At 42.3% G+C, this 27,571-nt stretch overlaps 2 protein-coding genes and 1 long non-coding RNA gene across 3 annotated transcripts in view; 2 read left to right on the forward strand and 1 right to left on the reverse strand.

Moving 5' to 3' along the window:
- On the forward strand, positions 1 to 16,753 carry PP2D1 (protein phosphatase 2C like domain containing 1). The gene is made up of 4 exons (XM_082193326.1): positions 1 to 183; positions 1,883 to 1,933; positions 8,210 to 9,969; positions 15,246 to 16,753. The coding sequence occupies exons 3-4, from the start codon at positions 8,211 to 8,213 to the stop codon at positions 16,247 to 16,249; spliced, it is 2,763 nt and encodes a 920-aa protein (XP_082049452.1). The 5' UTR covers positions 1 to 183; positions 1,883 to 1,933; position 8,210; the 3' UTR covers positions 16,250 to 16,753.
- RAB5A (RAB5A, member RAS oncogene family) overlaps positions 16,385 to 27,571 on the reverse strand; it is a 20,084-nt gene continuing 8,897 nt past the window's right edge. The window contains exons 2-6 of the mRNA XM_082193559.1: positions 26,915 to 27,165; positions 24,826 to 24,977; positions 23,643 to 23,765; positions 20,948 to 21,041; positions 16,385 to 17,845 (exon numbers count right to left, since the gene is read on the reverse strand). Coding sequence (XP_082049685.1) covers positions 17,730 to 17,845; positions 20,948 to 21,041; positions 23,643 to 23,765; positions 24,826 to 24,977; positions 26,915 to 27,077 — 648 coding nt within the window. The 5' untranslated portion in view covers positions 27,078 to 27,165 and the 3' untranslated portion in view covers positions 16,385 to 17,729. The remainder of the gene's footprint in view (positions 17,846 to 20,947; positions 21,042 to 23,642; positions 23,766 to 24,825; positions 24,978 to 26,914; positions 27,166 to 27,571) is intronic.
- LOC309515622 lies at positions 19,758 to 20,555 on the forward strand. The gene is made up of 2 exons (XR_014212582.1): positions 19,758 to 20,064; positions 20,408 to 20,555. It is a non-coding gene; the product is annotated as an uncharacterized lncRNA (long non-coding RNA).

Raw genomic sequence — 27,571 nt, forward strand, 5'->3', positions numbered from 1 at the left:
ACCACCCACACCTTTTAATCTTGATTCTTAGACAAACCAGAACAGCATCTTAGTGGCTAAGGATACGGTTACTATAGTAATAACTGTAAACACTGGAAAGGCACCGCCAATCCTGTCCCAGTGTTCCAATAGCAACAGAGGGAAATGGCTTCCAAAGAATCCACAACTTCCTAGGAGTCAAAGGTATATTTTTTACAGAATTTCATTGAGTAAAACTTTATTATTTATTATATTTTTCAGATATATACATTTCACTGATTTTACAATCATTTTGACATTTTAAATCTTAACTTCCTCCCCCCTCTTTCTGCAGTTCCTTAAATTTATTTTTAATATCTTCTGCATATCCAAATTAACTTGACTTACTCATTTATTTACCTTCTTTAAGTATATACTCTTACGTAACTGCAGGTTACTACAATAATCCTGCCAGTGTTTTTATCTGTTTACGATTTATCTATAATAGTCAATAAACCATTTCCATTCTTTTATAAAAAGTTTGTTATCTTGAGTTCATATTCTCCCAGTAAGTTTCACCATTTCTGCATATTCCATAAGTTTTGTATCCATTCTTCCTTTGCTGGGACTTCTGCTTCTTTCCATTTTGGGGCAAGTAGCATTCTTGCCGCTGTAGTCGCATATATGAATAAGTTTCTATATGATTTAAGTAGTTCTATCCCTGTAATTCCCAAGAGAAAGGATTCTGGGGTTTGTTTGTTTTTACAAACGTTATTTTAAATATCCTTTTCATTTCATTGTATATCATTTCCCATTGAGTAAAACTTTAAACAAAAGAAAGAATGAATGTAAACAAAATCAACTGAGGTCTGAAGACACCTTAGCACAAAGGCATAAATGAGGATCAGAAAAATCATTGTACGTGGAACAGGGAAACTGAAGAGCTATCGTTAAAAGTCTTTTTAGGAGCACCTTTCTAACTAAGCTAAAAAGTGGCTCATCCCAAAGGCAGCGACCAATACAACCCATAAGAAAATAGGGTTTTTTTTTAAAGTAACTGTTTCCAGATGTTCAAGTTCCCTGGACTTGCTTGCAGTTCAGGAGCTGGGCTCAGGAAGAAGGGTGGTCCCTGGGGATTGTCTTGCCCAAGGTTCCTCCAAGATCTGGAAATGATACTAACTTTTGGATACCTGGCTTTGAAGCCCCACTTCTCATGAAGGTAATTTTGAATCAGTCAATACAGACTCAGCTTAAACCATCCTTTCATTGCTTATTCAGTTCCCCATAGTTTGCTCTTGATTTCTTCTAGTTAGAGCATCACTATTTAATCAAGTAGGCTATTAATTTTTTTTAAAGACCGCTTTCATAAAATTGAAGAGTTGGAAGGGGTCCCAAGGGTCACTTTTTTAAACACCCAGCAATGCAGGAATTGCAGATAAAGAATCCCTGACCGATGGCCACCCAACCTCTGTTTAAAAACCTCCAAGGAAGGAGACTCCACCACTTTTCAAGGTAATCCATTCCACCATCGAGCAGAAAGCTCTTCCTAAAGTTTAGTCAGAATCTCCTTTCTTGTCATTTGGCTCCATCGGTCGAGTCCTACCTTCTGAAGTAGCACAAAACAAACTGTGTCTATCTTCCACATGGCAGCCCTTCAACGAAAAATTGCCACAGTTAAAAAGACAGTATGTTATATATATATATATATATATATATATATATATATATATATATATGACTTTAAAAATTAAGCACTGCTTTTAAAAGGAGAATATATTCCAAGATTAGGCCTGCTACAATATACAGGCACATGATCTAAGAACAAGAAATGTATGGTGCCCCACCAGTACAATATTCTCACCCCATTATATGTTGATTTGTGCAAATTCAATTGATTCATTAATATTTCCTTCATTTGTTACAGCCCTAGTTTCTACGCTTCCTGAGGTGAACTATTTCCTAATTCATCAGACAAGTAAGTACATATTCCATGTTCTGTCCTCAGTTGCCGACCAAGTGGCCATCAAGGAAATTATCCAAATGTGGAGTCCATAGACCATGAAGCAGCCAGCCGTGGAGATCAGTTACTAATGTGAAGGAACCTTTAAGCAGCCTCTGCCTGGCATTTTTATTCTGTGTGAGGTTTGTTATGTACTGAAGTTCTCACCCTGGGCCAGCAGGCAGATACTGTAGATAGTTTTCACTCAGGTCCACATATGCAAATAAGGGATTGAAAGTGACGTTCAGTGATTGGATAGTTACAGAAAATTGTTACAGTTGTGTTGTAGTGGAGCTCTATATAAGCAGGCTGGCTGAACCCTTCAGTTCAGTTCAGTTCTGGCCTGTGAATAAACAAGAGCTGTTTGAAGAATTGCTGTGTCGTTTCATATGTTCACCCACAGCTTAACAAGGTTCCTTCTCCTGCTGAAAGGAAAGGCCCTGAGATTGCATCAAATATTATCGTATTTGGAGTTACTAAAATCTTTCTATATCTAAAACAAAAATAATTCAAACACTTCATATGGTTGTACAGTATCTTAAGCTTAAAGGATAGGGCAACTTTATCATTGTTATTGTTCTGCTCTTCTTGCCAGTGGCGTAGCGTGGGTTGTCAGCACCCGGGGCAAGGCAAGTAATTTGCGCCCCCTAACCCCCAGATGTTGCGCCCGGTGCGGCCCGCCCCCCCTGCACCCCCCACGCTACGCCACTGCTTCTTGCAAATCTTTACAAAGGAGCTCTGCTCAGTTCAGTTACAGAAAAGCTAGCTTCCCCCCCCCATTGCCAGTCACTTTGTTTGGGGGGGGGGGACTCTAATTTATTCTGGGGAAACAGCCCTGTTGACACACCATGTAAATATGCCTTGTTACACTATAAAGACAGCAATGCCCCACAACTTTACAGATATTTTTCATTTGAAATTGTGCACCCCCACTGAGCATATCTCTCCCCATCATTTATTTATTTTTAAATGTGAACAGTAAATACATAGGGTTGCCATATTTCAAAAAGTGAAAATCCAGACACAAAAGTTGTTTATCTTTTTGGGGGGTGGGATTGCCAAATAATCAACACTATGTCTGGGAAATTATGGATGTATGACAGCCACATACATACATACAGTGGTACCTCGGGTTACATACACTTCAGGTTACATACGCTTCAAGTTATAGACTCTGCTAACCCAGAAATAGTACCTCGGGTTAAGAACTTTGCTTCAGGATGAGAACAGAAATCATGCTCTGGTGGCGCAGCGGCAGCAGGAGACCCCATTAGCTAAAGTGGTGCTTCAGGTTAAGAACAGTTTCAGGTTAAGAACAGACTTCCGGAACAAATTAAGTACTTAACCCGAGGTACCACTGTAATTTTATTTGTATGCCACCTTTGCACAGTTCAAATCATGCTCCAGGCGGCTTACTACAGGGGAAAAATAATACAGTGGTACCTCGGGGGGGGGGCACTCTACGGTGTTGCCCGGGCATATGGCAACCCATGTTGGAAAATTTAATTTTTTCCAGAGATTTTGCAAAAAAAGAAAAGAAAAAAGAAAAACTCAACAACTTTGCCCAAAAAAGTGTCCTACAGTAAAACAACTAACTTCCTCTCTTGTCTTCATCTCTAAAGATGAAGGGTGTTTAAATTTGTATTTCTTTTTTTCCTTTTTTCTCTTGTTGGGGGTGGGTGGGTGTAATGGATATTTGGTTGGGGATTTATTTTAGTATAATTGTTCGTTTTTTGTTTTCTGTTGTTTTATTGGTTCTGTATAGTTTGTGTTTTGTTTTTAAGGGGCGGGATCGGGGCTGCCTGGGAGTGAGGCCCCAGCCAACACGATGGCTGGGACAAGCTCCACAGGGGGGGAAGCACTGGGACATCCGATCTCGGTGATCATGGGCAGGAGGCGGAGTTACGCTAAGACCAGACCATGTCATTACCGAGGAGGCAGGTTTAGTCGTTGTTTGAAGGCTATCCCTGCCTCCGGGTCTGGCCTTGACCAGATGGATACTGGAATCAACAGGGGAAACCCACATAACCTGAAGGTGTTGCTGTGTAATGCCAGGTCAATGATGAATAAAACCACTGCCATCCACGACCTGATTGTGGATGGAGGATTTGACCTGGCTTGTGTGACAGAGACCTGGTTGAATGAGGCAGATGGGCCTGTCCTTGCTGCCGCTTGCCCACCAGGTTTCTCTTATGCACAGCAACCCAGGTCATGTGGGCGGGGAGGGGGGGTTGCAGTGATTTTTAGGAAGTCATTAGTTTGCATCAGGCGTCCTACTTGGAAGACCCAGTTTTCTGAGTGCATGTTCTGGAAGTTGGGCAATAGGGGCAGTACAGGATTTCTTTTGGTGTACCGACCTCCCCGCTGCACCAAGGATTCCCTGTCCGAGCTGCTTCAGGTCGTGGCGGATGTTCTCCTGGAGACACCTAGTTTGGTTGTCCTAGGGGATTTTAACATCCACGCCGACACGACCTTACAAGGGGCCGCTCGGGACTTCGTGGAAAGCATGGCCTCCATGGGGCTGTCCCTGAATAAGTTGGGCCCAACTCATAGTCATGGACATGCCTTAGACCTGGTATTCACCTCTAGTGACGTGGGTGATCTGACACTAAGTAAAAGTGAAACCAAAGAAGTGCCATGGTCAGATCACTTCCTGGTGCAACTGGACTTCTCTGCGACCCTTCCCCTCCGCAGGGAGGTGGGACCAATTCGGATGGTCCGCCCCCGCCACTTAATGGATCCAAATGGTTTCCAGAGAGTGGTAGGGGATGCTTTATCCCATGTTGATGGCCTTTCAGCTGATTCCCTGGTGGCCCGCTGGAATGCGGAGTTAACCAGGGCTATCGACTGTCTGGCTCCGAAGCGCCCTCTCCGATTGCATGGAGCCCGGACAGCCCCGTGGTTTTCTTCGGAGCTGAGGGCGATGAAACAATCGCTGAGACGGCTAGAGCGTCGGTGGCAGAAAACTCACTCCAAATCTGACCGGACACAGGTTAGAGCTCAACGTCGAGCCTACCAAGTGGCGATAGCGACGGCGAAGAAGACTTTCTTCACCGCCTCTATTGCATCTGCAGAAAATAGTAGCAGGAGACTCTTTCAGGTGGTCCGCAATTTAACGGAACCACCTTTACCACCGGGGCCTTGTAAAGACCCCAAGATCTCCTGCAACGATTTTGCAAAGTTTTTTGCAGATAAAATCACTCATATTCGGAAGGAGCTAGACACCACCATGGGAGCAGGGCCGGGGCGGGAGAGTGCTAGAGCCCTGTCTGGTCAAGTTGCATGGAATCATTTTCAATCCGTTACCCCCGAGGATGTGGACAGGCTGCTTGGACGCGTGAAACCAACCACCTGTCTCCTTGATCCTTGCCCATCCTGGCTAATAAAAGCAAGCCGGGAAGGGCTGGGCGATGGGCTCTGCGGGGTGGTGAATGCTTCCCTCTGTGAGGGAACATTCCCAGATCCGCTGAAAGAGGCGGTCATTAAACCGCTTCTTAAAAAACCATCTTTAGACCCGGCCAGTATGGCCAACTATCGCCCAGTCTCAAATCTTCCATTCTTGGGCAAGGTGATTGAGCGTGTGGTTGCTGAACAACTCCAGGCACGCCTGGAGGATGCGGACCATTTGGATCCCTTCCAATCAGGGTTCAGGCCTCATCATGGGACTGAAACTGCCTTGGTCGCACTGGTTGATGATCTCCGGCGAGCTAGGGACAAAGGTGAGAGTTGTTTCCTAGTTCTGCTGGATCTCTCAGCGGCCTTTGATGCAATCGACCATAACATCCTTCTGGACCGTCTAGAGGGGTTGGGAGCTGGGGGCACTGTTATACAGTGGTTTCGCTCCTTCCTCCTGGGCCGTGTTCAGAAAGTGGTGGTGGGGGATGAGTGTTCAGACCCTTGGGCCCTCACTTGTGGGGTGCCTCAGGGTTCCGTCCTCTCACCCATGCTTTTTAACATCTATATGAAGCCGCTGGGAGAGATCATCAGGGGGTTTGGACTGGGTGTCCATCAATATGCAGATGATACCCAGCTCTACCTCTCTTTCAAATCAGAACCAGTGAAGGCGGTGAAGGTCCTGTGTGAGTGCCTGGAGGCGGTTGGAGGATGGATGGTGGCTAATGGATTGAAGTTGAATCCTGACAAGACAGAAGTACTGTTTTTGGGGGACAGGGGGCGGGCTGGTGTGGAGGACTCCCTGGTCCTGAATAGGGTAACTGTGCCCCTGAAGGACCAGGTGCGTAGCCTGGGAGTCATTTTGGACTCACAGCTGTCCATGGAGGCGCAGGTCAATTCTGTATCTAGGGCAGCTGTCTACCAACTCCACCTGGTACGCAGGCTGAGACCCTACCTGCCCGCGGACTGTCTGGCCAGAGTGGTGCATGCTCTAGTTATCTCCCGCTTGGACTACTGCAATGCGCTCTACGTGGGGCTACCTTTGAAGGTGACTCGGAAACTACAGCTAATCCAGAATGCGGCAGCTAGACTGGTGACTGGGGGCGGCCGCCGAGACCACATAACACCGGTCTTGAAAGACCTACATTGGCTCCCAGTACGTTTCCGAGCACAATTCAAAGTGCTGGTGTTGACCTTTAAAGCCCTAAACGGCTTCGGCCCAGTATACCTGAAGGAGCGTCTCCACCCCCATCGTTCTGCCCGGACACTGAGGTCCAGCGCCGAGGGCCTTCTGGCGGTTCCCTCATTACGAGAAGCGAAGCTACAGGGAACCAGGCAGAGGGCCTTTTCGGTGGTGGCGCCCGCCCTGTGGAATGCCCTCCCATTGGATGTCAAGGTGATGGACAACTACCTGACATTCAGAAGACATCTTAAGGCGGCCCTATTCAGGGAAGCTTTTAATGTATGATATTTTAGTGTTTTTTGGTTTCTGTGGAAGCCGCCCAGAGTGGCTGGGGAAACCCAGCCAGATGGGCGGGGTACAAATAATAAATTATTATTATTATTATTATTCAGTCCAAACAGGTACTGGCTAACTCTCACCATGATTGGGCAGCTATTTTAAGGCTAAACAGGCCCTGACAAAACTAGCATGGTGCTGCTCTTGAAAACTCTTTCTTGTTTCCAGTTTTGTTGACAGTAGAATTGCATGCAGCCTACTTTGTTCAGAGTTAGGTTCTTGTCATGTACTGAGCTGAATCTTAGAACAATAGTATCCAGAATGCAGCAGTCTGATTGGTCTGCAGGAGCCACCCAATCCAGCTCCAGATGGTTGTGAAGCAGAGACCTGATTGGCCTGCAGGAGCAGCCCGGAATTAGCCAATCACGCGGGGCCCATTCTGTAAATAATGTATATATAGCTAGACGTTTTGGGGAAAGTTTCATTCATTGCTACTATGAGCTGAATAAAGAGCATGAAATTCACACTCGACTCCGAGTATTTTTCAGCTCTCTTTGGTAATACTGATCATATTTCCTAATTTTCCTAACATGGAAACTATGCATTGTAAAAATAGCTATTCACTATATACTGTATAGTGTAGGTAGCAAGCATATGATTAATCTCTCATTTGCTCATAAAGGGGTATGAATTAAAACTTAAAATTGATATCTATTCTGAAAAAAAGTCCCAACTGTTCATGAAATTGTACTCCTATATATGTGTGCATAGGCTGCAATTGGTTAGAAGTCCCATTGAACTCAGCAGGGCTTACTTCTAAATAAGCCACATCTATACAGTATGGCATTATTTTATTTCTTACACAAATATTGAGGCACGTGATCACTCAGTGCTGCCACTATATGCAAATGTGTATCAGGTTTAAGTCTATATAGAACCTTTATTCTCAATAATGATGGAACTCCCTGTTGGAGAATACTTTTTAAAAAAAAAAAAATAAATCTTTATTGTTTGTAAAGGAAATCTTTGTAGGAGTTAATATTTTATTATCCCTTTGGAGCTGTCTTTCCAGGCTGTGACGCTTTATGGTTTATGGTTTGATTTTTAAAAGATTTTTTAAAAATATTTTCCTTTTTGTTATGTTTGCACCTGTTTTTTTTTTGGTTAACAAAGCAATAGAATAAAAAAAGGAAAAAATATTTCCTCTCTACCCGCATTCCATATCAGACACCTTTAAAACTCTTTGAGAAGCAGTTGATCATATTGTATGCAGGCTATCAGAAAAATGCAATCCTAAAGCCCCATTTGGCACGTAGAACTAATTGCAAGGTTCTTTTATGAGTATTTCTTGGTTTTGTTTGAGAAGGATAGTTGAAACACATTTTTCTTTGTTTTTATAGAATGTCGTGGGAAAAAGGATCTCCGCAATGTAAACCCGACAAATCTGAAGAAGATCCCACAAAGGTAGTTAAGATTGACTTCAAGAAAGTGGACAAACTCGATATTACAGTACTTTGCTCCATATGCCAACAAACGGTACACATTAGCGAAATTCTTTTCCATAAAAAAGTCCACCAGGCTCTGGCAGTACTGGATTATCGCCGGCCATGGGTGGAATCAATAGATGTAAATAAAATAGTTCTTCAGAGAAAACGTCTGCTTTTAAAAATGAAAAAATATAAGACTCCTAAGTATGTTGAACGAAAGACGGAAAAGATTGGCTATTCATTTGATCTCCTTAAAGAAAGCATGAAGCCTACTCCATATTTTTGCATTGATAGTATTGCTCAAAGTTCTGTGCACGTTGAAGAAGTTACCAATCCACTGATAAAAGCCATCGCAATATGTCAAGACAAAAATGCTCGTTGGCATGAAAACTTGGAAGACGTATTTGTCGTGTTAGATAATTATGGGAACAGGGCAGGTACGTGCTTTCTTGGGGTTTTTGATGGAAGCAATGGAGTCTCTGCTGCAGAGACGACGTCCGTGGAACTTCCCGTTTTACTCCTTGACCAGCTTTCTCATGAAGATCCCTCTTACCAAGTGAGTGAAGCTGGGAAAGAATTCATAGATTCCTTCTGCACCGTCTTCAGGGCAGATTACATAGTGAGGGAGAGACTTTTCACTCAGAAGGGCGCCAGAGGCAAGAAATCTTGGCCAGGTGATTATGAATGGATTCACAGAGCATATGCTAAGTCTTTCTGGCGTATGGACAGGCTTTTACGGCTCGGAAGAAATGAAGTTTCCAGAGTCTGCTGGAGCAGTTGTACAGCTGCCACCTGTATAATAGAAAATATAAGCAACGAAAAGGAAAACCAAGAAGAAGAAGAGGAGGAGAAAACACTTGAAAAGGTAACTGATGAAGAGGAACAGAACGTCGGACAACAGAGCGAGGAGGAGATGCCTAAAAGGATATTCATAGCAAAGAAAAAAGGTGACGCAGAACAGAGAGTGGCTCTGCTTAGAACTAATAAAGAGAGGGGCAGTGTCACAGAACAGCAGCCAGAGGAGCCACTTGGAGGAACCAACGGCAAAAAGGAAGGCAGCACGGTAGAGTCAGAAAACAATGAGCAGGTTGCCAATAATAAGGATGTGATTCAGGAAGAGAATCTGCTTGAAAGCAAGGAAGAGCAGCAAGAAGAATCACTTGAAAGAACAGATGATCATGCCAGAGAGCCAGGGGACAATGTTCAGATTGCTGATCACATAGATGAGAGCCAGGAAGAGGGTTTGCTTGAAAACATGGAACAGCAGCAAGGAGAGTCATCTGAAAGATCAGATGATCATGCCAGAGAGGCAGGAGACAATGTGCATGTTGCTGATCATATAGATGAGAGCCAGGAAGAGGGTTTGCTTGAAAACATGGGACAACAGCAAGGAGAGTTGTCTGAAAGAACAAATGATCACACCAGAGAGCCAGGAGACACTGTGCATGTTGCTGATCATGTAGATGGGGGCCAGGAAGAGGGTCTCCTTGAGAACATGGAACAGCAGCAAGGAGAGTCGTCTGAAAGAACAAATGATCTCACCGCAGAGCCAGGAGACAATGAGCACGTGGCAGATAGCATAGATGGGAGTCAGGAAGAGGAAGAGCTTGAAGACGACAATAGTTCTGCACCGACAGAAGAAAAATTTGGACTCGTGCATATTGCTAATATTGGTATGTATGGAACACTGTTACCATTTCCCACTACCCTACCCCATTTTAAAATTTTGGCCTGTCAGTTTTGAATGATACAGCAAGTGCCTGCAATTTAATTCAATACTGCATAGCCTTGGGTCCTAACTCACTCTCCATAAACAGAAGGGCTCTTTCCACTGGCAGAGGAAATCGGGCTCCAGCATAGGTTTCTGCCTGAGTACAGGGTGGCGTTTTGTTTTTGTTTGTTTTTTGTCTCTTACCCCACTTTCTAGAGCAGATACTTTCTTTTCTTTTAAGCAAAGGGACTTCAGGGGAAAGGGGATATCAGCAAAGAATGTCACACAGACCTTCCACATGGTGGGAGTATCTTGTTAGCAGAATTCCGTTCACAGAATATTCTCGCCAGCAGAACCTTAGGACCTAAGTCAATGTTTGCAAGATGAAGCACTTTTCAACTATCTTAGCACCAAAAAAATAAAGAGTGGGAAAGAGACAAGTCAATATGGCATGCAATATTTTTGAATAACAGATATCTTCTTTAATGGGATTGTTCTCACCTAAACTTTGAACTGAAATAGGAACAATAAGTCTGTATTCCTAAACTGTAACAAGCTTCCCTTCCCAAATTTTTTTTGGTCATTGGTCTGTTTCTTTGTTATGTTCAGCAAACACAATCTCTCAGCAAACCATAGTTTAGCCAGCTCCTAATTCAGATGCAATAGACTATTGTTACAGACAGGGTATGTGCAAAATGGATCATCACGTGAAAAACAGATACCATCTATCTGTCTTAGCTATATTTACAAATGCCTTGGAGAAGTCAGATGGCTAATGGCTCTTTTTTGGGGGGGGGAAGAAATAAGACCTGGCAGGTTGGACATACCCCTTCAGTCAATTTATCTCCTTTTTAAGGTTTACCTTTTCCCCATATAAGAAAACCAGCCTCAGTCAAAGAAACATCAGCTTATTTAGGAACCAGAAGGTTGATCACTCATCTGTGGATATGGGGAGTAGAAATAGCTGTGATATTATGTGTGAACTGGGTTGTTGACTTGTTGAAAGAGGGGGAAAATACTATTGGTAAAATCCTATCAAATGCATTTCATGAAAAACTGCTTAGCTGAAATCCTCAGTAATTTAAGCAGAAATACTGACGCAAGCTTATGGTAGGAAGATTACCCTTCCTGCCAACCCTTGTATTTTAATTTGTATCTCTCATAAACCTTTTCTGTCAGATGTCACAAGGAACATGCCCACTTTACTTACATAATTGCTTCATTCTTTTATTCCATAATTGTATTCATCATTTGCAGCTGTAGAAATGGTGAAATTCCATGATAGGGATAATTAGGAAAGGGGTTGAAAATAAATCTGCCAATATATTAAAGCTGTTATACAAATCTGTGGTGTGGCAGTACTTGGAATACTATATACAATTCTGGTCACCACACATAAAAAGGATATGGTAGAGCTGTAAAAGTTTCAGAACAGGACAACGATGACGGTGATGACTCAACTGCCGTATGAGGAAAGATGATGATGATATTTATATGCCACCCATCTGACTGGGTTTCCCCAGCCACTCTGGGCAGCTTCCAACAAAATATTAAAATACTGTAATACGTCAAACATTAAAAGCTTCCCTAAACAGGGTGGCCTTCAGATGTCTTCTTAAAGTCTGGTAATTGTTGTTCTCTTTGACATCTAGTGGGAGGGTGTTCCACAGGGAAGGCGCCACTACCGAGAAGGCCCTCTGCCTGGTTCCCTGTAACTTGGCTTGTCGCAGTGAGGGAACCGCCAGAAGGCCCTCGGCGCTGGACCTTAGTGTCCAGGTAGAACGATGTGGCTGGAGACGCTCCTTCAGATATACAGGACCGAGGCCTTTAGGGCTTTATAGGTCAGCACCAACACTTTGAATTGTGCTCAGAAAGATAAGGGAAGTCCCCCCCCCCCACCTCCAATCATACTACAGTGGTTTACAACCATCTATTCTGGAGGTCCGGTTGTAAACCAAAACAGGTTGTAACCCAAGGCACGCTTTCGCCAATGGGGCCTCAAAAACAAACAAACAAAAAAAAGGGTTGCAGTCCAAAAAAAGAGACATGCACTTCCAGGTTTGATGTGTTTGTAATCCAAAATGGTTGTAATCCAAAACGGTTGCAAACCAAGGTACCACTGTACAACCCAGGGTTATCTATTGGAGGAAGATTCAGGACTGACAAAAGGAGGTACTTCTTTACACAGTACTAGGGTTGTCATATGTCTGGAATTTCCTGGACATACCCGGAGTACTGAAGCCAGCAGCAGTGTCTGGGCAGAAATCGACTAAATGTCCAGGAAAATCTGGACGTATGGCAACCCATGTCAGCAGTGTCATTTTTGCCAATTTCCCTTAAAAATAGCTCAAAAACTTCCTGTTATTTCATATTTTTTTTAGCTTTTGCCCAAAAGCTCAGCAACTGTCTGGATTTCCACTTCTTGAAATACGGCAACCTTGTACACAGTACATAACTGTAATATGTAGTACTGGTCACCAACTTGGATGCTTTAAAATGAGTTTAAACAAATTCGTAGAGGTTAAAGCTATTGGTGGCTACTAGCTATTATATCTCTCTACTACCTCCAATTTCAGAGGCATTGTTGGGGAGCGCAAGTGGAGAGAGTTGCTTTTACACTCATGCCGTTCTTTTGGGTGGCCACCATGAGAATGGGATGCTGAACTGAATATCAAAGCCTTTGGCTCTTCTTAAATGACTGCTGCCGCGCCTTGTCGACAAAACCTTGGCTCCAAAGAGATAAATATTTGCGCTTGACTCAAAATGATCTAGATTCTTTTACTACCTGAGTTCTAAATCCAGTCTGTTGAAAAGTTGCCCTCTAAGATCCAACATGTTTTACTTGCACACACACTCATTTGGAACCAGATATTATTATTTTTGAACAAATGAGATCTTTTTTTGGCAGTGACTGGCATCTGGGAGGTACCCAGCTATAGATGTGACAGAAGCTACATAGCAGACATGGAAAACAGCAGCCCTAATGATCTCATAATTTTCAGGGAAGATAGGCGTGATGCCTTTGCTCTGCCTCCATAGGTGAAGTAATGCTTCTGAATACCAGTTGCTGGAAGCACAGAAGAGGGGAATGTTATTGTGCATGGGTCCTGTTTGCCCACTTCCCACAGCCATATACCTGAAGGAGCATCTCCACCCCCACCAAGGGCCTTCTGGTGGTTCCCTCCCTGCGAGAAGTGAGGTTACAGGGAACCAGGCAGAGGGCCTTCTCGGTAGTGGCACCCGCCCTGTGGAACACCCTCCCATCAGATGTCAAGGAAACAAACAACTATCTGACTTTTGTAAGACATCTGAAGGCAGTCCTGTTTAGGGAAGTTTTGAATGTTTGATGTTTTGTCGTGTTTTTAATACTCTGTTGGGAGCCGCCCAGAGTAGCTGGGGAGGCCGGGCCAGATGGGCGGGGTATAAGTAAATTGTCATCATCATCTAGGTGTCCACTGAGAACAGATTGGCTTGATCCAGCAATCCTTATATCTAATTGTACAAAGCCTATTGCCATGTCACTGTACTGCACATTTGTCTCCCCTCATTGGACACTGAGAATCTCCATGCAATTGTGATCTGACAGAAGTGTATGTGGTGTTAGGGAAAGGGTAGTACCTCTGGTGGGGGACACATCGTGCTCCTTCTAGGGTAGTTTGTCCACCTTTGGTCCCTACCCTCCACTCAGCTCTCACCTGTGACTCATAGATGCTGTCAGCATGTGGCAGTGGCCACATCCTGGGAATGGCTTTGACTGGATGTAGCCAAGGGCTCTGAAACCCTCAGCGAGTTAGGGACTTCCCTTGCATGCGAAGACAGCTTGAGCAGAGACCAATGGTCAAGAAGGTGGTTTCTGCACGGGCCGCAGAGGGAAGTGAGGGGCAGATGGGGCTCATCAAGCTGGGAAGGCAGCCCATCTAGGAAAAGGGAAACTGGTCCTAAACTTCCGCTGCCTTGCGTGGTATTTTTGGGAGAAGAGAAGGCTAAGGAATAAACACAAATCTGGAGCGCAGTGCCCAGTATGGTTGGATAGTGCCTTGCACGCCTCCTTCTGACAACAACTGCAGCCAGGTTGGTGCCAAACGTATAGCTGTGATTTCCTTTGGACTACATCAGAGAGGGCGAGAAGGGGGTCTTGTTGTCTGGGCAGCCCAGGACGACTTCCATACACACTGCCTGGAGAGGTCCCTTCGGTGCTGCTAACACAGTGGTTTTGACTTCACCCCTAGAAGTGCGCTCTACTGTCTCTTGAGACAGATGGATGCAAACTATTTTGCACAACTAAAACAGCCTTCCCCAAATGTGTTCCCTCCAGATGCCTTACGCTACACAACTCCCATCATCCCTAAGCATTGGGACCATGCTGTCTTGAGCCAGTGGGGTTTTTTAGCTTAATGCATCTGGAGAGGGCCTTACGAGATATTGCCAGTGGAACCTGCTCTAGCCATGTTTGCATCTCGGGTACTGCAAGATGTACAAACGATTTGATCAGGAAAATCCACCACCACTCTTCCCATTTTTCTCCTCCAAATTCACACTTTCTGTGGTTCTCACAGGCCAATAAACACACCCAGTCCTCATTGGGCTGTTTGAGCTTTTTGCTATTTTGGTTTTGTAAACGAATGTGACGTTTCTACATACTTCATGGCTCTCTTCTAATATGCCAATACATCCTCATTTCTTAGTGGCCCTGTTTTGTATCCAAACCTATTGGCATTGAACCACCCGAGTTTGCTATTCGTTGAAATGATAAGATGGATTAAATTTGCCATTTGCAGCCCACTGGCTCACATTGTCTAGTTTCAGCCTATAGATGTAGTAATTTAGGTATGTAGAAAGTAGCACTTGACTTGGAATCGTGGGAGAAGGGTAGGTAAGATAAACTGAGCACTTGGGACTCAGCTAGACTTGTAAAGAAAAAGTGATTTATATGCGTTGTATGTGCGATAACATTGTGCCACCAGATGGTGACACAAGAGTCCCGTTTTTCTCTACCTGCTTTCCCTGTTTAAATTTACAATGCTTTGAACTGAAATGTTTCTTTGATGTGCCTAGAATCCAGCTTTAGACTGGTTATCTCCATGAATGATGAAAGATGGCAGAACATGAATTGTGTATAGAATCTGCACAGCATAACGTGTAGAGGAAAAGCAACAGCTGAAGTTTTAAGTGCTTTCAAAGATCAATTCAATTACGTTATACAGTGATAAGTTGTGTGTGTGTTTTTTTTAATTGTAGGCAATGTTCATGCTGTTTTATGCAAAAATGGGAAAAGCTATTGGGTTACTAAAGAACACAGCACTTATTCTAGAGAAGAAAGGATCCGTGTTCTTAAGAATGGTGGATATATCAGCAGCAATGAACCCAAAGGACTGATAGAAGGACTTATCAAGAGCACTCGGGGCCTTGGCCACCACGGCAATCCAAAGCTGAAAAATACTGTCATTCCTGTACCACATACAATCTCCTTTCCTGTTGACGATTCATGCCAATTTCTTATTTTAGCTTCTAATGGACTCTGGGAAGTTCTGGATAAAAGTGAAGCAGTACTATTGGCATTAACAATGTTTTCTGCTTATCTGGAAAAGTATCAGCGCTCCCAACTGAAGAAAGCCCGCATGTCCAAAGGCTCCGAGTTACCTTCAAATGATTTGGAAACTGAATTCTATTCATGGTATTTAAATAAAGATTTTTTGGCAGATATTGACTTACAAAATTTAAGGTCCTCAAGTAGCGTTGTGCAAGAAGAAGAGATGGTTCAGTCAGGTTCCTCAGCAGAGCAAGAATCAGAAGCAGAGGAAGAATCAGAAGAAGCAGCGGAAGAATCAGAAGCAGCGGAAGAATCAGAAGCAGATGAGGAAGAAGCTGCAGAAGAAGAAGCAGAGGAAGAAGAAGAAGCAGCAGAAGAAGAAGAAGAGGAGGAGGAGGAGGAGGAAGAATCAGAAACCACTTTAGAAGTTTCTGGCTCATGGGACTTAAGTGATGATACAACTCATGAAAGCACAGAACAAACTCTAACCCCAGAGTTTGCGATAAATGTAGAAGAACCTGAACCTGAAAGTTCTGAATCTTCACAAATATCAGAAGATTCAGAAATCAATTCTAGGACATTTTATGCCCTTGCAGCTAAGTATATTAGTAAGCACCTTGTAGAAGCTGCACTAAAAGCAGGTTCCAGAGATAATATTACTGTTCTGATAGCACTCTTAAATGGATGTGATAAAATACCCACTTATATTTAGCATGTATACTGTGCTTAGGAGGATAGTTCAAGTGAAGGAAAGCTATAGTACAGTTCATCCATTTTATGATAAAAGAAACTGCCACAATAAATTCACAAAGTGGGTTATTTTGTATTAAAAAAAGACTGATTACAATTATTTCCTTTTTTATACCACTTTATTCAAACCTGAGCACCTCAATATAAAACTAAACACTGGTGAACTGTCATTTTCCTTGCTAAGCCCAATTACTGCAAATTTACAATCTGCACATGTAAGTTTCTGCTAGCAGTTCAACATTTAAATAGATTAAATCATCTTTTCTGACACTTGGTAGATTTCATATAATGAAAATAACTAAAGAATTAGTGCAATATACTGGACAGATCAAAATAAAATGGACTTTGGAAAACAAAGTTGCAGATTTCATTACAGACAGACAGTAGTACTTATGTTACATGTACAGGAGCGTCATTTATTACTGTTCTAGCCATTAAGGAAGAACTTAATCCCCTTGAGATGTGGGGGAAAGAAATGTTAGCTCTTGAAAGTAACTGTACATATTGTATACTTTTAAGCAACTCTTAAATAGTACAGAGTATTAAACAGATGTAGACTACAATGCAGTACCCTATTTACAGTACATTAATATCCCAATTTAAAATCAAGTTGAATGTACATAATTGTTAGTGCACTGACTGATTTTATTCTGAGGGGAAAGATAATTGTGTTATGGTCAACAGTGATTAAAACCAAAATCACGATATCTAGTTTTTGTTGGACATGTCTCAATAGTTTATGATGAGGGAAATTTTGCATTAGATGTTGAATTCATTAGCTGTGCCATTTTATAAACAGGGGAAAAAATTGAATTAAACTTGATTTTTACTTTAAACTGGGTTGACACATTTACATATAGTGGAACAACTAAAAACCAATTGTTCTGCAAGCACAGGATCCATAAAATTGTTAATGCTGCACATATTTTGCAGTTACATTATGGAAATGTGGAATGTATATTTAAATGGTAGATACCCACATAAACAACATTTTGCATAAATACTGTGAATAAGCTTATAGGATCTTTAGAAGGTGTGTTATAGTTAGGGTTTTCCCCCCATACCACAAAGGGAGAATCCCAATTCTATTTCACTAACAGTAACCAATATCCAAAGCTTGAGGAACTAACCAGTTAGCTGCAGACCCATGGAGTAGTTCAGTCTCTATCCCTAATGACATGTGATACAGTTTATAAACCTTTCAACTGAAGCAAGACTATCCAGCTTCCATTTCCCCCCTCTTTTGCTGAAACGTAACAGCCAGTGATACATGCATGTTATTAAAAATTAGGACAAAGTCGTTTCTAATACAGAATGATTATTTTGTAAGTCTCTTCGATTTTGGAAGCTGTATTGGGCCAGGTTAAACACTCCAAATTCCTTCGTTATTAACAAGTTAGGAAGCAGAAGAATATTCAAGACAGTTTAAAGCAGCTGAAGGTTTAGTTACTACAGCATTGACTCTTAGTTGGTTGTGTTGGTTCAGTAAGATCTACTCCTCTTCCTCGGACAGAGTTGGCCCCTGCATTCTGTTGTTCATTCTTCGGCAACTTTTTAGCTGCAAGGAAAGGTAATTCTTAAAAACTAGCATTGAAACTTTTTTTGTAAGCATTTCCTACACACGTCCGCATCTACCCGTATTTTTCGCTCTATAACACGCTCCCAACCATAACACACACATAGTTTTTAGAGGAGGAAAACAAGAAAAAAAATATTCTAAACGAAACAGTGGATGTATGATTTTTGTGGTTCATGCTGCGGCCACAGACATGTGATTTGACGGTGAGTTTGGGGTAGCCCAATGCAAAAATCCTGAGGATCCATGTGGATCCGTGCTTTGTAACCACGTTTTTGCACCATGTGATCTGATGGTGAATTTGGGGTGACCCAGTGCAAAAATCCTGAGGATTCGTGCTTTGTAACCATGTTTTAAGTGGGGAGGGAAGGAAAAGCACTCAAGGGACAAGGAACACACGTGGGGTGGGTGGAGAAGGATGCTGTTAATAATGCAGAAGAGGGGTATAAGAGGAGGAGGCTCTTATAAGAGGAGTGGGGAGGAGAGAGAGACAGAGAGCCTACTTGCTTTAAAGGAGCCAACCAGACAGGAGCCGCTTACACTCTCCTCTCCCGCTTTGCTCCCCACTCACTAAATAGCAGCAACGTTTTTTCAAGCAGGCTCTCTGTCTCTCTCTCCTCCCCACTCCTCTTATAAGAGCCTCCTCCTCTTATACCCCTCTTCTGCACAGGATCCTAAGTAAAATCAGGCCAATTTGGAGAGGTATGTGACTTGCTGTGCCAAAGTGAGACCGCTCTGAATCACCCCCAAACCAAATCAGAGACCTCCAAAGTCATTTGGACCTTAAAAAACTGCAGTGTGTCTGCAAAAACCATAGGGTGGTATACAAAACTGCTGTTCTACTTGTACAATGAAACTTTTCCCTTTCATTTCCCCTTCAGCCTCAAAATCTTGGGGAGATTTGGGGGAATAAGGGTGAAGGAGAAATCCTACTGAACACAATCCACTTCTCCCAAACCTTGCCATGTAAGGAAAACATCAGGGCTGGGAGAGACAGTTCTTGTGGCTGACAGGGGAGCTTCTAATCAAGAGGGAATAAATTTACCAGGCCTTTGAGGAAGAGATGATGAAGCAATGTACAATATTGGTCCTTTCTGTTCTGTACAGTTTTGCTAGTTCAGCAATGGTGCTTGCTTAGAAAACTCTAGATATTCAAGTCCTTCTGCCTCTGCGCCACATGCCCATATTCATGTCAAATCAGCTTTGCACTTAATAATTTCTGTGAATTTTGGTACAAACTGACCGGAACACAAGCTTAAAGTCTCTCTCTCTCTTCCCCACCCCCATCCAATCTACCCTAACTATAGTTCCTGCATCTATCTTGCTGGTTACTCTCCAAGGGGCACCACTGATATACCATTTTTCATACTAAAATGAATTGCTGCCCACAAAAACCACAGAGTGGGGAAGCCTGCTTCCATCCCACCCACCCCAAATCAACTTTTCAGATACCTAGTATAAAAACTACTCCGCTCTTCTGAAATGTGGCAGGGGTTTTTTTAACCTATGGGCACTTCTCTAATGCTTGCTATTTTCCTACAAATTGCTCACAGAATAGTGGAAATTAAGGAAATGCTTTCTTAACCACTGCCTGCTCCAAGGAATCAAATGAGGGCAGAATAAAATGGAAAAGAAGAAGAAGAAGAAGAGTTTGGATTTGATATCCCGCCTTTCACTCCCCTTCAGGAGTCTCAAAGCGGCTAACAATCTCCTTTCCCTTCCTCCCCCACAACAAACACTCTGTGAGGTGAGTGGGGCTGAGAGACTTCAAAGAAGTGTGACTGGCCCAAGGTCACCCAGCAGCTGCATGTGGAGGAGCGGAGACGCGAACCCGGTTACCCAGATTACGTGACTACCGCTCTTAACCACTACACCAACACTGGCTCTCAAAACATATATGTGACTCTCTATTTCACTAGCTCCAGTTAGCAGAGGAAAAACACTGGACTCTTGGGTTATCACACCAGTATGGAGAAGTTATCCCGCAACGTGGACAATGTGAGTTTTGGTTCTGTTTAAATCAAACGTTAGCAAATAGTGTCCCAATAAAGAAGTTCAGAGTTTACCTGGACTTAACAAAAAATGTGTGGTGGTCCCCACAGGCAACAGGCTTTCCCACCCTGCTTTCCACAGCTTCCCTATAGGCTCTATAAAAAGCCACTAATGAAGGTTCGGAAAACCCACAAAATGTGCATACAGTGGTGCCCCGCAAGACGAATGCCTCGCAAGACGGAAAACCCGCTAGATGAAAGGGTTTTCCGTTTTTGAGCTGCTTCGCAAGACGATTTCCCCTATGGGCTTGCTTTGCAAGACGAAAACGTCTTGCAAGTGTTCCGATTTTTTTTCGCTCCCCCCCTTTTTCTAAGCCGCTAATAGCCTTTTAGCTGCTAATCCGCTAATCCTTTAATAGCCGCTAAACCGCTAATAGCGCTAATCTGCTAAACCGCTAATAGGGTTGCTTCACAAGACGAAAAAAAACCGCTAGACGAAGAGACTCACAGAACGGATTAATTTCGTCTTGCGAGGCACCACTGTACAATGTAGCCTTGCAACCATAAATCAGCAACCTTCCACCTCAAATGCAAAAGCAGAAATGCCTTCCACATTCAAAGGACATTTGGGATTTAAGCCACAGTTTAATAAAATACTCACAAGCTGACAACATATACTTCATTCTGCAGATAATACAAAATGTACTGTTTTCTGGTAGACTCATAAGAATTGGGGACTGAAAACCAGTCGTGTCGTAACTCTGAAATCCTTAAATCTACATTTCTTTTCAATATTCTGCATTCCCCTGATATTACTAAATAAAGCTTTTTAGATTTGTACAGTCCTTCACAATATTCTAATTTTGCTCAACACTGCCATTTATCTTGTTTGTTCATTGTAAAAGGTCAAACAATGTATGATTTAGAATGGCAAAAGCTTACTGAGTAAACAAATCAGTGCTCAGAAACAATGGCTCCATTAAGCACTACTATCAGATAACTTGTTTGGTGAATGCTATTAAGTCCCACACTCTTCAATGAAGCACATACAAATATGTTTTAAAAATGTACCTTCCATTAAAGCTTTACTTACCAATTGCCATGAATATTTCATTTACATTCATTGACGTTTTAGCCGACGTCTCCATGAACAATAAACTGTTGTCATCCGCATAAGACTGTGCTTCCTGTAAATTAAGCATACAAGTTTATTATTCATATAGTTGTGGACTATACACAGCATTTTTTTTACTGCCAGCTTAGAATCTACTGTTCCTTTTCAAAGGCTAAATGTCACCATACCAAGTTTGATAAGCTCTTTTCCCTGCCCCCTAAAAAACAAATAAATCAGTCTTTAGGGTTTCAAAAGGCTACTGCACAAATCTGTACCAACACAAAAATACTGCAAATCACAAATCTAAACAATTCTGATGTAATAAAAATGATAGGTGAGTATGAAAGTGTGCAGCAATTGTGGGAATGAAAAATAGGAGTAAACTTTAAAAAAATCCCCAAAAAACACCACTGACAAGTAACCTTCCTAGAACCCAGAAAAGCTCATCATCTCAATGCTGGAATCTAGAGCTATAGGATTATGCAGTAAGATCAGTATCAGTTATTCAGAAATCTTAAAATAGGAGCAGAAAACAAGCTTTTTATGAATGCAAAGTCTCTCCACACTACTATTTTTATTATGGAAAAGGCATGTTATGATCACAGCAACTTTAGAAGACAGAGACATCATTACAGTGCTGCCTGTATCGGAAAACATCCAATTTGCACAACAGGACATCAGGATCCTCTACTTCCTGCTTCCAACCAAAGAAAGAAGTACCTTTACACAAATCAGTTATCTTTCTGGCTCAGAATGCATCTTTAAAAAAATGCACTTTGCAGACTTAAGTGGGCCTTCACTAAAATACAATGAAAGAAAAAACAGCTTATGTTGAATAACACACCATCCATGAATATCTTCAGCTCCAAAGACACTTACTACACTACACTTGATCTTAGCCAAAAGGCTAAGCCCGGAGCAGTTGCTTTTTGTGTCTTAAAGTCATGTTTCTAACATTTGTGGCTACAAATACAGGTTTGGAAAGGAGACTGAAGGCTAGCAGTAACATTATCCAGAGAGGCAAGTCTAAAGTCAAACTAACTATTCTCAACATATAAATATTTGACAAAACACTGAATTTTTTCCTAAAAGTGCCCATTTTAGGAAAGAATATTGTAAAAGACTTGACCACTAGCAAATTTGTTATTTGCTAAATTCATGGATATATTCTGCATGTATTTAAATCAGCAGCGAACTTGCATATCTCAAGATAATGTTGATGCTTCCCCCAGTAATAAATTGTACACCCTTCATTTAAAGCAGTTAATAGAAGGTGCCATATAAAAGCTTGCATGGGGAATTAAAGAAAGATGTGCCCCTCCCATAACCACTGTGTGTGCAGGGACATTTTCCAGGTTTTTACTGCTTGAAATTTTTCAGAATAAGGCTCAGTGGTAGAGTATCTGCTTTGCACGCACAGGGTCCCAGATTCAATCCCTGACATTCCAGTGTATGCACTGGGGTTGCAGTATCAGACCCAACCAATATTGTTTTCACTAAACATACTGCGTTTATATTCAAATTAAAAGTTAACACACAGGTATTTCCCCCCTTTTTCATACATTCAATAACCTTGTTAGGCAGACTGTGATGTTTAAACAGGCCCACTATCTGCTTCATGAATGAGTGGAGCCTTAACTCCAGATCCTCGTACAAACATAATGTTCAACTTACCCCACCGCAAACTTATTTACTGCCATCCCTTCTAGTAGCTTCACAGGAGAACGCTATACAGTGGTACCTCCGGTTAAATACTTAATTCGCTCCGGAGGTCCGTACTTAACCTGAACTGTTCATAACCTGAAGCACCACTTTAGCTAATGGGGTCTCCCACTGCTGCCGCGCCGCCGGAGCACGATTTCCGTTCTCATCCTGAAGCAAAGTTCTTAACCCTAAGCACTATTTCTGGGTTAGCGGAGTCTGTAACCTGAAGTGTATGTAACCTGAAGCGTATGTAACCTGAGGTACCATTGTACTCTTCAGATCTGCCTACATCATTATATATTGATTTATGTGAGAAAGAAGGTTGTGCTGCCCCACTTCCCCCAAAAGCTCATATTTTATTGATGTTTGCAGGAAATAAGAATATGTTGGTCAAGGCAGTGGGTGAACTGCCCTTTCTACTTGTAACATACACACAGATTATCTGGTAGAGTAAATCCTTAAAACGGCTTGCTTTCTAAACCACTTGCATTCCCAAGTTTGTGCGTGTGGTTTCCAAAGCAAGCGAAGTAGGAACAACACAAGTTAACAATATAAAAGGTCAGTGCTGCCAAAGACCTGCAGCAAAACAATAGCATTACTGAGGGGGCTTTAAAGTTCTGTATAATACAGTGGTGCCCCGCAAGACGAAAAACCCGCTAGACGAAAGGGTTTTCCGTTTTTCGATGCGCTTCGCAAGACGAATTTCCCTATGGGCTTGCTTCGCAAGACGAAAACGTCTTGCGATTTTTTTCGCTCCCCCTTTTTCTAAGCCGCTAATAGCCTTTTAGCCGCTAAGCCTTTAATAGCCGCTAAACCGCTAATAGCGCTAATCCGCTAATAGGGTTGCTTCACAAGACAAAAAAACCGCTAGACGAAGAGACTCGCGGAACAGATTATTTTCGTCTTGCGAGGCACCACTGTATTCTAGAAAAACCAGAACTTCTGATCAAATATAAGAGACATAACTTACCTGAAAATCTACAGCCCTTTTGTTAGCTAAATCAGCTTTATTTCCTGCTAAAGCTATTACAATGTTAGGACTTGCTTGCCTCTGGAGTTCTTTTACCCAATTTTTTGCTCTTGCGAAGGATTCCTGTTAATCATTTAAAGAAAGAAAAAAAAGCTCATTTATTCTTTTCCACCTTCATTGGTTTATACCACAAACAGAATTTAGAAAAAGAGCAATGGTGGGCGCTCATTACCCAAAAGCACATTATAATATTATCCCTTCTCTCCATACCCCTTTTGTTACAACAATTTTAATTAGTAAGCCCCTAAATTTTACTTACCGTATTTTTCGCCCTATAGGACGCAATTTTCCCCCTCCAAAAATGAAGGGGAAATGTGTGTGCGTCCTATGGGGCGAATGCAGGCTTTCGCTGAAGCCTGGAGAGCGAGGGGGGTCAGTGCGCACCGACCCCTCTCGCTCTCCAGGCTTCAGGAAGCTATCTGCTAGCCGTGGGAGACGCAGCTCTCCCACGGCTAGCGGAGAGCTTGCCGGCACCCTGAAGCTTGGGGCGCGCTGAGCTCAGCACGGCCCAAGCTTCGGGCTTCGCGCAGCCCTCCGCTAGCGAAGCTCTCCCACGGCTTGCGGATAGCAGCCTGTTCTGGGGGCTGGGGTCGGGGGAAGCTCGGGCTTCCCCTGCCCCAGACCCACACCTGGGGGGGAAATAAATTTTTTTTCTTTATTTCCCCCCCAAAAAACTAGGTGCGTCCTATGGGGCGAAAAATATGGTATATTTACTTGAGGAGGAAATCCTCTTTGCATCAATTGAATTTTGAAGATGACTAAAGATTACTATTTAGATAAGGCTTCAAATGCAGCCTTTAAATTATGGTTTTACTTTATACAAAATCAAAACAGGATTCAACAAATTTAAAATAAAATATGAGTTTTAAAACAATCCATGAAACTCTGCTAAAGAATCAACCTACATTATGAAAGGTATACCGAAAATATAGTTATCGCAAAACAAACAAACAAACAAACAAAAACAAATCAGTCAGCCAGAAACTGGCCGTAAATTGAACTTAGAACATAAAAACAGAACTATTAAGAATTTCCCCTTTTTAAAAACAATTCACGAATACCTCAATAACGAATGCAACACTAAAAAAGTGAGCAGATTCATTCAGTTTAGTTCACACATTACCTCGTTGGTAATATCATATACAACTATAGCTGCTTGGGCTCCTCTGTAATACATTGGTGCCAAACTGTGATATCGTTCTTGACCAGCTGTGTCCCAAATCTCAAATTTTACTGTTGTGTCATCAAGACATACGGTCTGTGTTAGAAAAGCAGCTAAAGAGAAAATAAAGCAATAGGGTTTGTGACTCTACGTATGCTCATTACATTTTATTTTATCTGGAAACCACTTAACGTTAAAAAATATCTGAAGTGTACAACATACAATAAATCACAATCCCACATCGCAGTAGAAAACCAAAGAAATGTTTTCATATGTAGAACATTCTTTTTTTCTTTTTTGCCAGGAGATGAATATAGTGTGTGGAATTCAGATGTTGACTCCCAACTCCCATCAACTGCAGCATACATAATGAGGGAAAGAGGTAGCAAAATCACAAGAGCCACAGATTCCCACCCCCAATGCAGCCCCCAGTGCCACTCCAAATCAGCTCAGGATCTGCAGGAACAGATTTGAAGAGGACACTGTGGGCTGCAGGGAGGAAGGAGCAGTAGGGGAAAACAGGTATGCAAAATTGTGGCTCTCCAGATGTTATTGGGGGTCTAACAACACCTGGAGCAGTGTTAGAAACTGAGATATGAAAGCTAGGAGCTAAACAGCACCTAGATGGTTATGGATGCAACAACCGAATGTCTAGGTGTGCTTTTTATAACAAGAATACAAAGCTGAAAATGAATGAACTGCAGCTAAAATCTTATGTTCATTATGTACATTTTTATGGTCTAGTCATCTGAAGACTGCAAAAAACAAAGCCAAGAAAAAACAATTAGGTAGGATACTACAGTTGCTCTAATCAGGAAAGCCTGGTCACATATAAAACATACAAGCCTTAATTCTGAGAGGTATGATGGGTTCCTTGAAACAGACAAACCCCTCTGGCAGAGTTTATATATCTTGGAAAGTACGAGTTAGGCTCAATGACCTCACAAATGCTGTTGTATATCGTAGAATCCTAGAACTGTAGAGTTAGAAGGGACCCCAAGGATCACCTAGCATTGCAGGAGTATGCAGCTGGTTCATATAGGGATTGAACCTGTGACCTTGGTGTTATATAGTGGTTGGCATCCAGAGGGCAGCACAAAAGGACTCAGACTTACAGCTGTTTTCAGGAACACAATGAACGGCATACCAACAGACAAACAGGCTCCCTCGACCTGAAGCAAGATGAGTGCCACACCCCTTAGATGCCTTTGACTGGACTCAACCATCCAGGGGTCCTTTACCTTTTTTACAGGTGTTAGGCAGCATCTAGTTTTAAAGAAGCTGAATACGAATTAAAGTAGCTATGAGCTCATACACCCATGCCACAACTAGCCCAGATCTTTATGCAGGAGCTGTAGTTCCTCAATGAAGGAGGCAACTCCTTTTAAAAGAAAGAACAATAATACATTTTGCACACAAAGCACCACCTCACACTTTACTAGGAAGTTTCCTATCTTACTATCTATGAGTGAGCTATTAAACCCATTTACCCCTGTCTTTCAAAAACTTTAATGCAAGTATCTGTTGTCAGCTGTGGATTGGCTTCACCAACCTGGCACCCTCCATACGTCTTCAACCCCCCCCCCAGCCAGGACACACTAGGGGGCATCACAATGGGGAAGAGTGCTGCATGTGTACACCTTGATTTCTACACAACTCAAGCTTCCACAAACCTGTTACAGCAGAAGCTTAAAATTAAAAGTTACCTTTTAATCAACAGAAAAATTCAAGATAATGCAATATTCACAACATAACAAAAATATGGGGCAAATAAAAATAATTAAAGCACTGGATAAAATACAACAGGCCCACCTTGCCATGAAAACAAGAAATCTTTGATGGAATGTCCCCCACCTTAATATCTGCTTTGGATGGCCTTCTAGAGCAAATTTGGTGGCATGGGGAGGATTACAGCAAGGGAGGAGAGAGAAGGGGAAGTTTGCTTGTGCAATGTTTGCTATTGTCCAATGAAATTTGATTTTGGATTGACAGCAGTAACAATTCCCAATAAATATACAGTGATATACATAGATACACAACATTTTCTCACCTCCAATCGTACTCTCTTGAAACTCATGAAACTGGCCTTTTACAAAACGAAGCACCAGACTTGATTTGCCAACTGCAGATTCTCCCAGAAGAACTAACTTGAATTGACATATTTTATTTCCAGCATTAGGCCCATTGGGTCTAGTTGCTCCTCGGTTGGCCATGTCCAAACTAGAAAGGAGTCCCTTGTTTCAGATTCTTAAAAAGACGATTCCAGGATGTGAACCTCGATGTGCCTTCAACTCAAATAACCTGTTTCACAAAACAGTATTCAGAAATTAGTGACCACATTTTTTTGCTGTTAGGCAATAAAATTGTTAGGCAATAAAATATATCCATTCAAATTAGGTATGTGTCTACTTCAGGGGTGCCCAAACTTTTTTCAAAGAGGGCCAGATTTGATGAAGTGAACATGCGTGAGAGCCAACAGGTTGTTGAGCTTTTTTTTAGGACTGAAGTTGTTGAGGAGGCGAAATACTACCGCGGGGGCCAGATTAAATCAACCGGCAGGCCGGATTAGGCCCCCAAAATGGACTTTGGACATGCCTGGTCTTCTCTACTCTCTTCACAGCAATTCATAAATCGAAAGTTACCGTATTTGTCGCCCCATAGGACGCACCTAGTTTTGGAGGGGGGAGGAAATAAAGAGAAAAAAATT

This window comes from Podarcis vaucheri (genome assembly GCF_965113315.1).
Source record: "Podarcis vaucheri genome assembly, chromosome: 12".
NCBI classification, from domain to species: domain Eukaryota; kingdom Metazoa; phylum Chordata; class Lepidosauria; order Squamata; family Lacertidae; genus Podarcis; species Podarcis vaucheri.

What these genes read in the sequence shown, in the direction of transcription:
- PP2D1 (XM_082193326.1), top strand. Translation starts at nt 8,211, where the DNA reads ATGTCGTGGGAAAAAGGATCTCCGCAATGTAAACCCGACAAATCTGAA. An exon ending in CGTGCATATTGCTAATATTG is followed by an intron (nt 9,970 to 15,245) that starts GTATGTATGGAA and finishes TTTTAATTGTAG; the next exon opens with GCAATGTTCATGCTGTTTTA.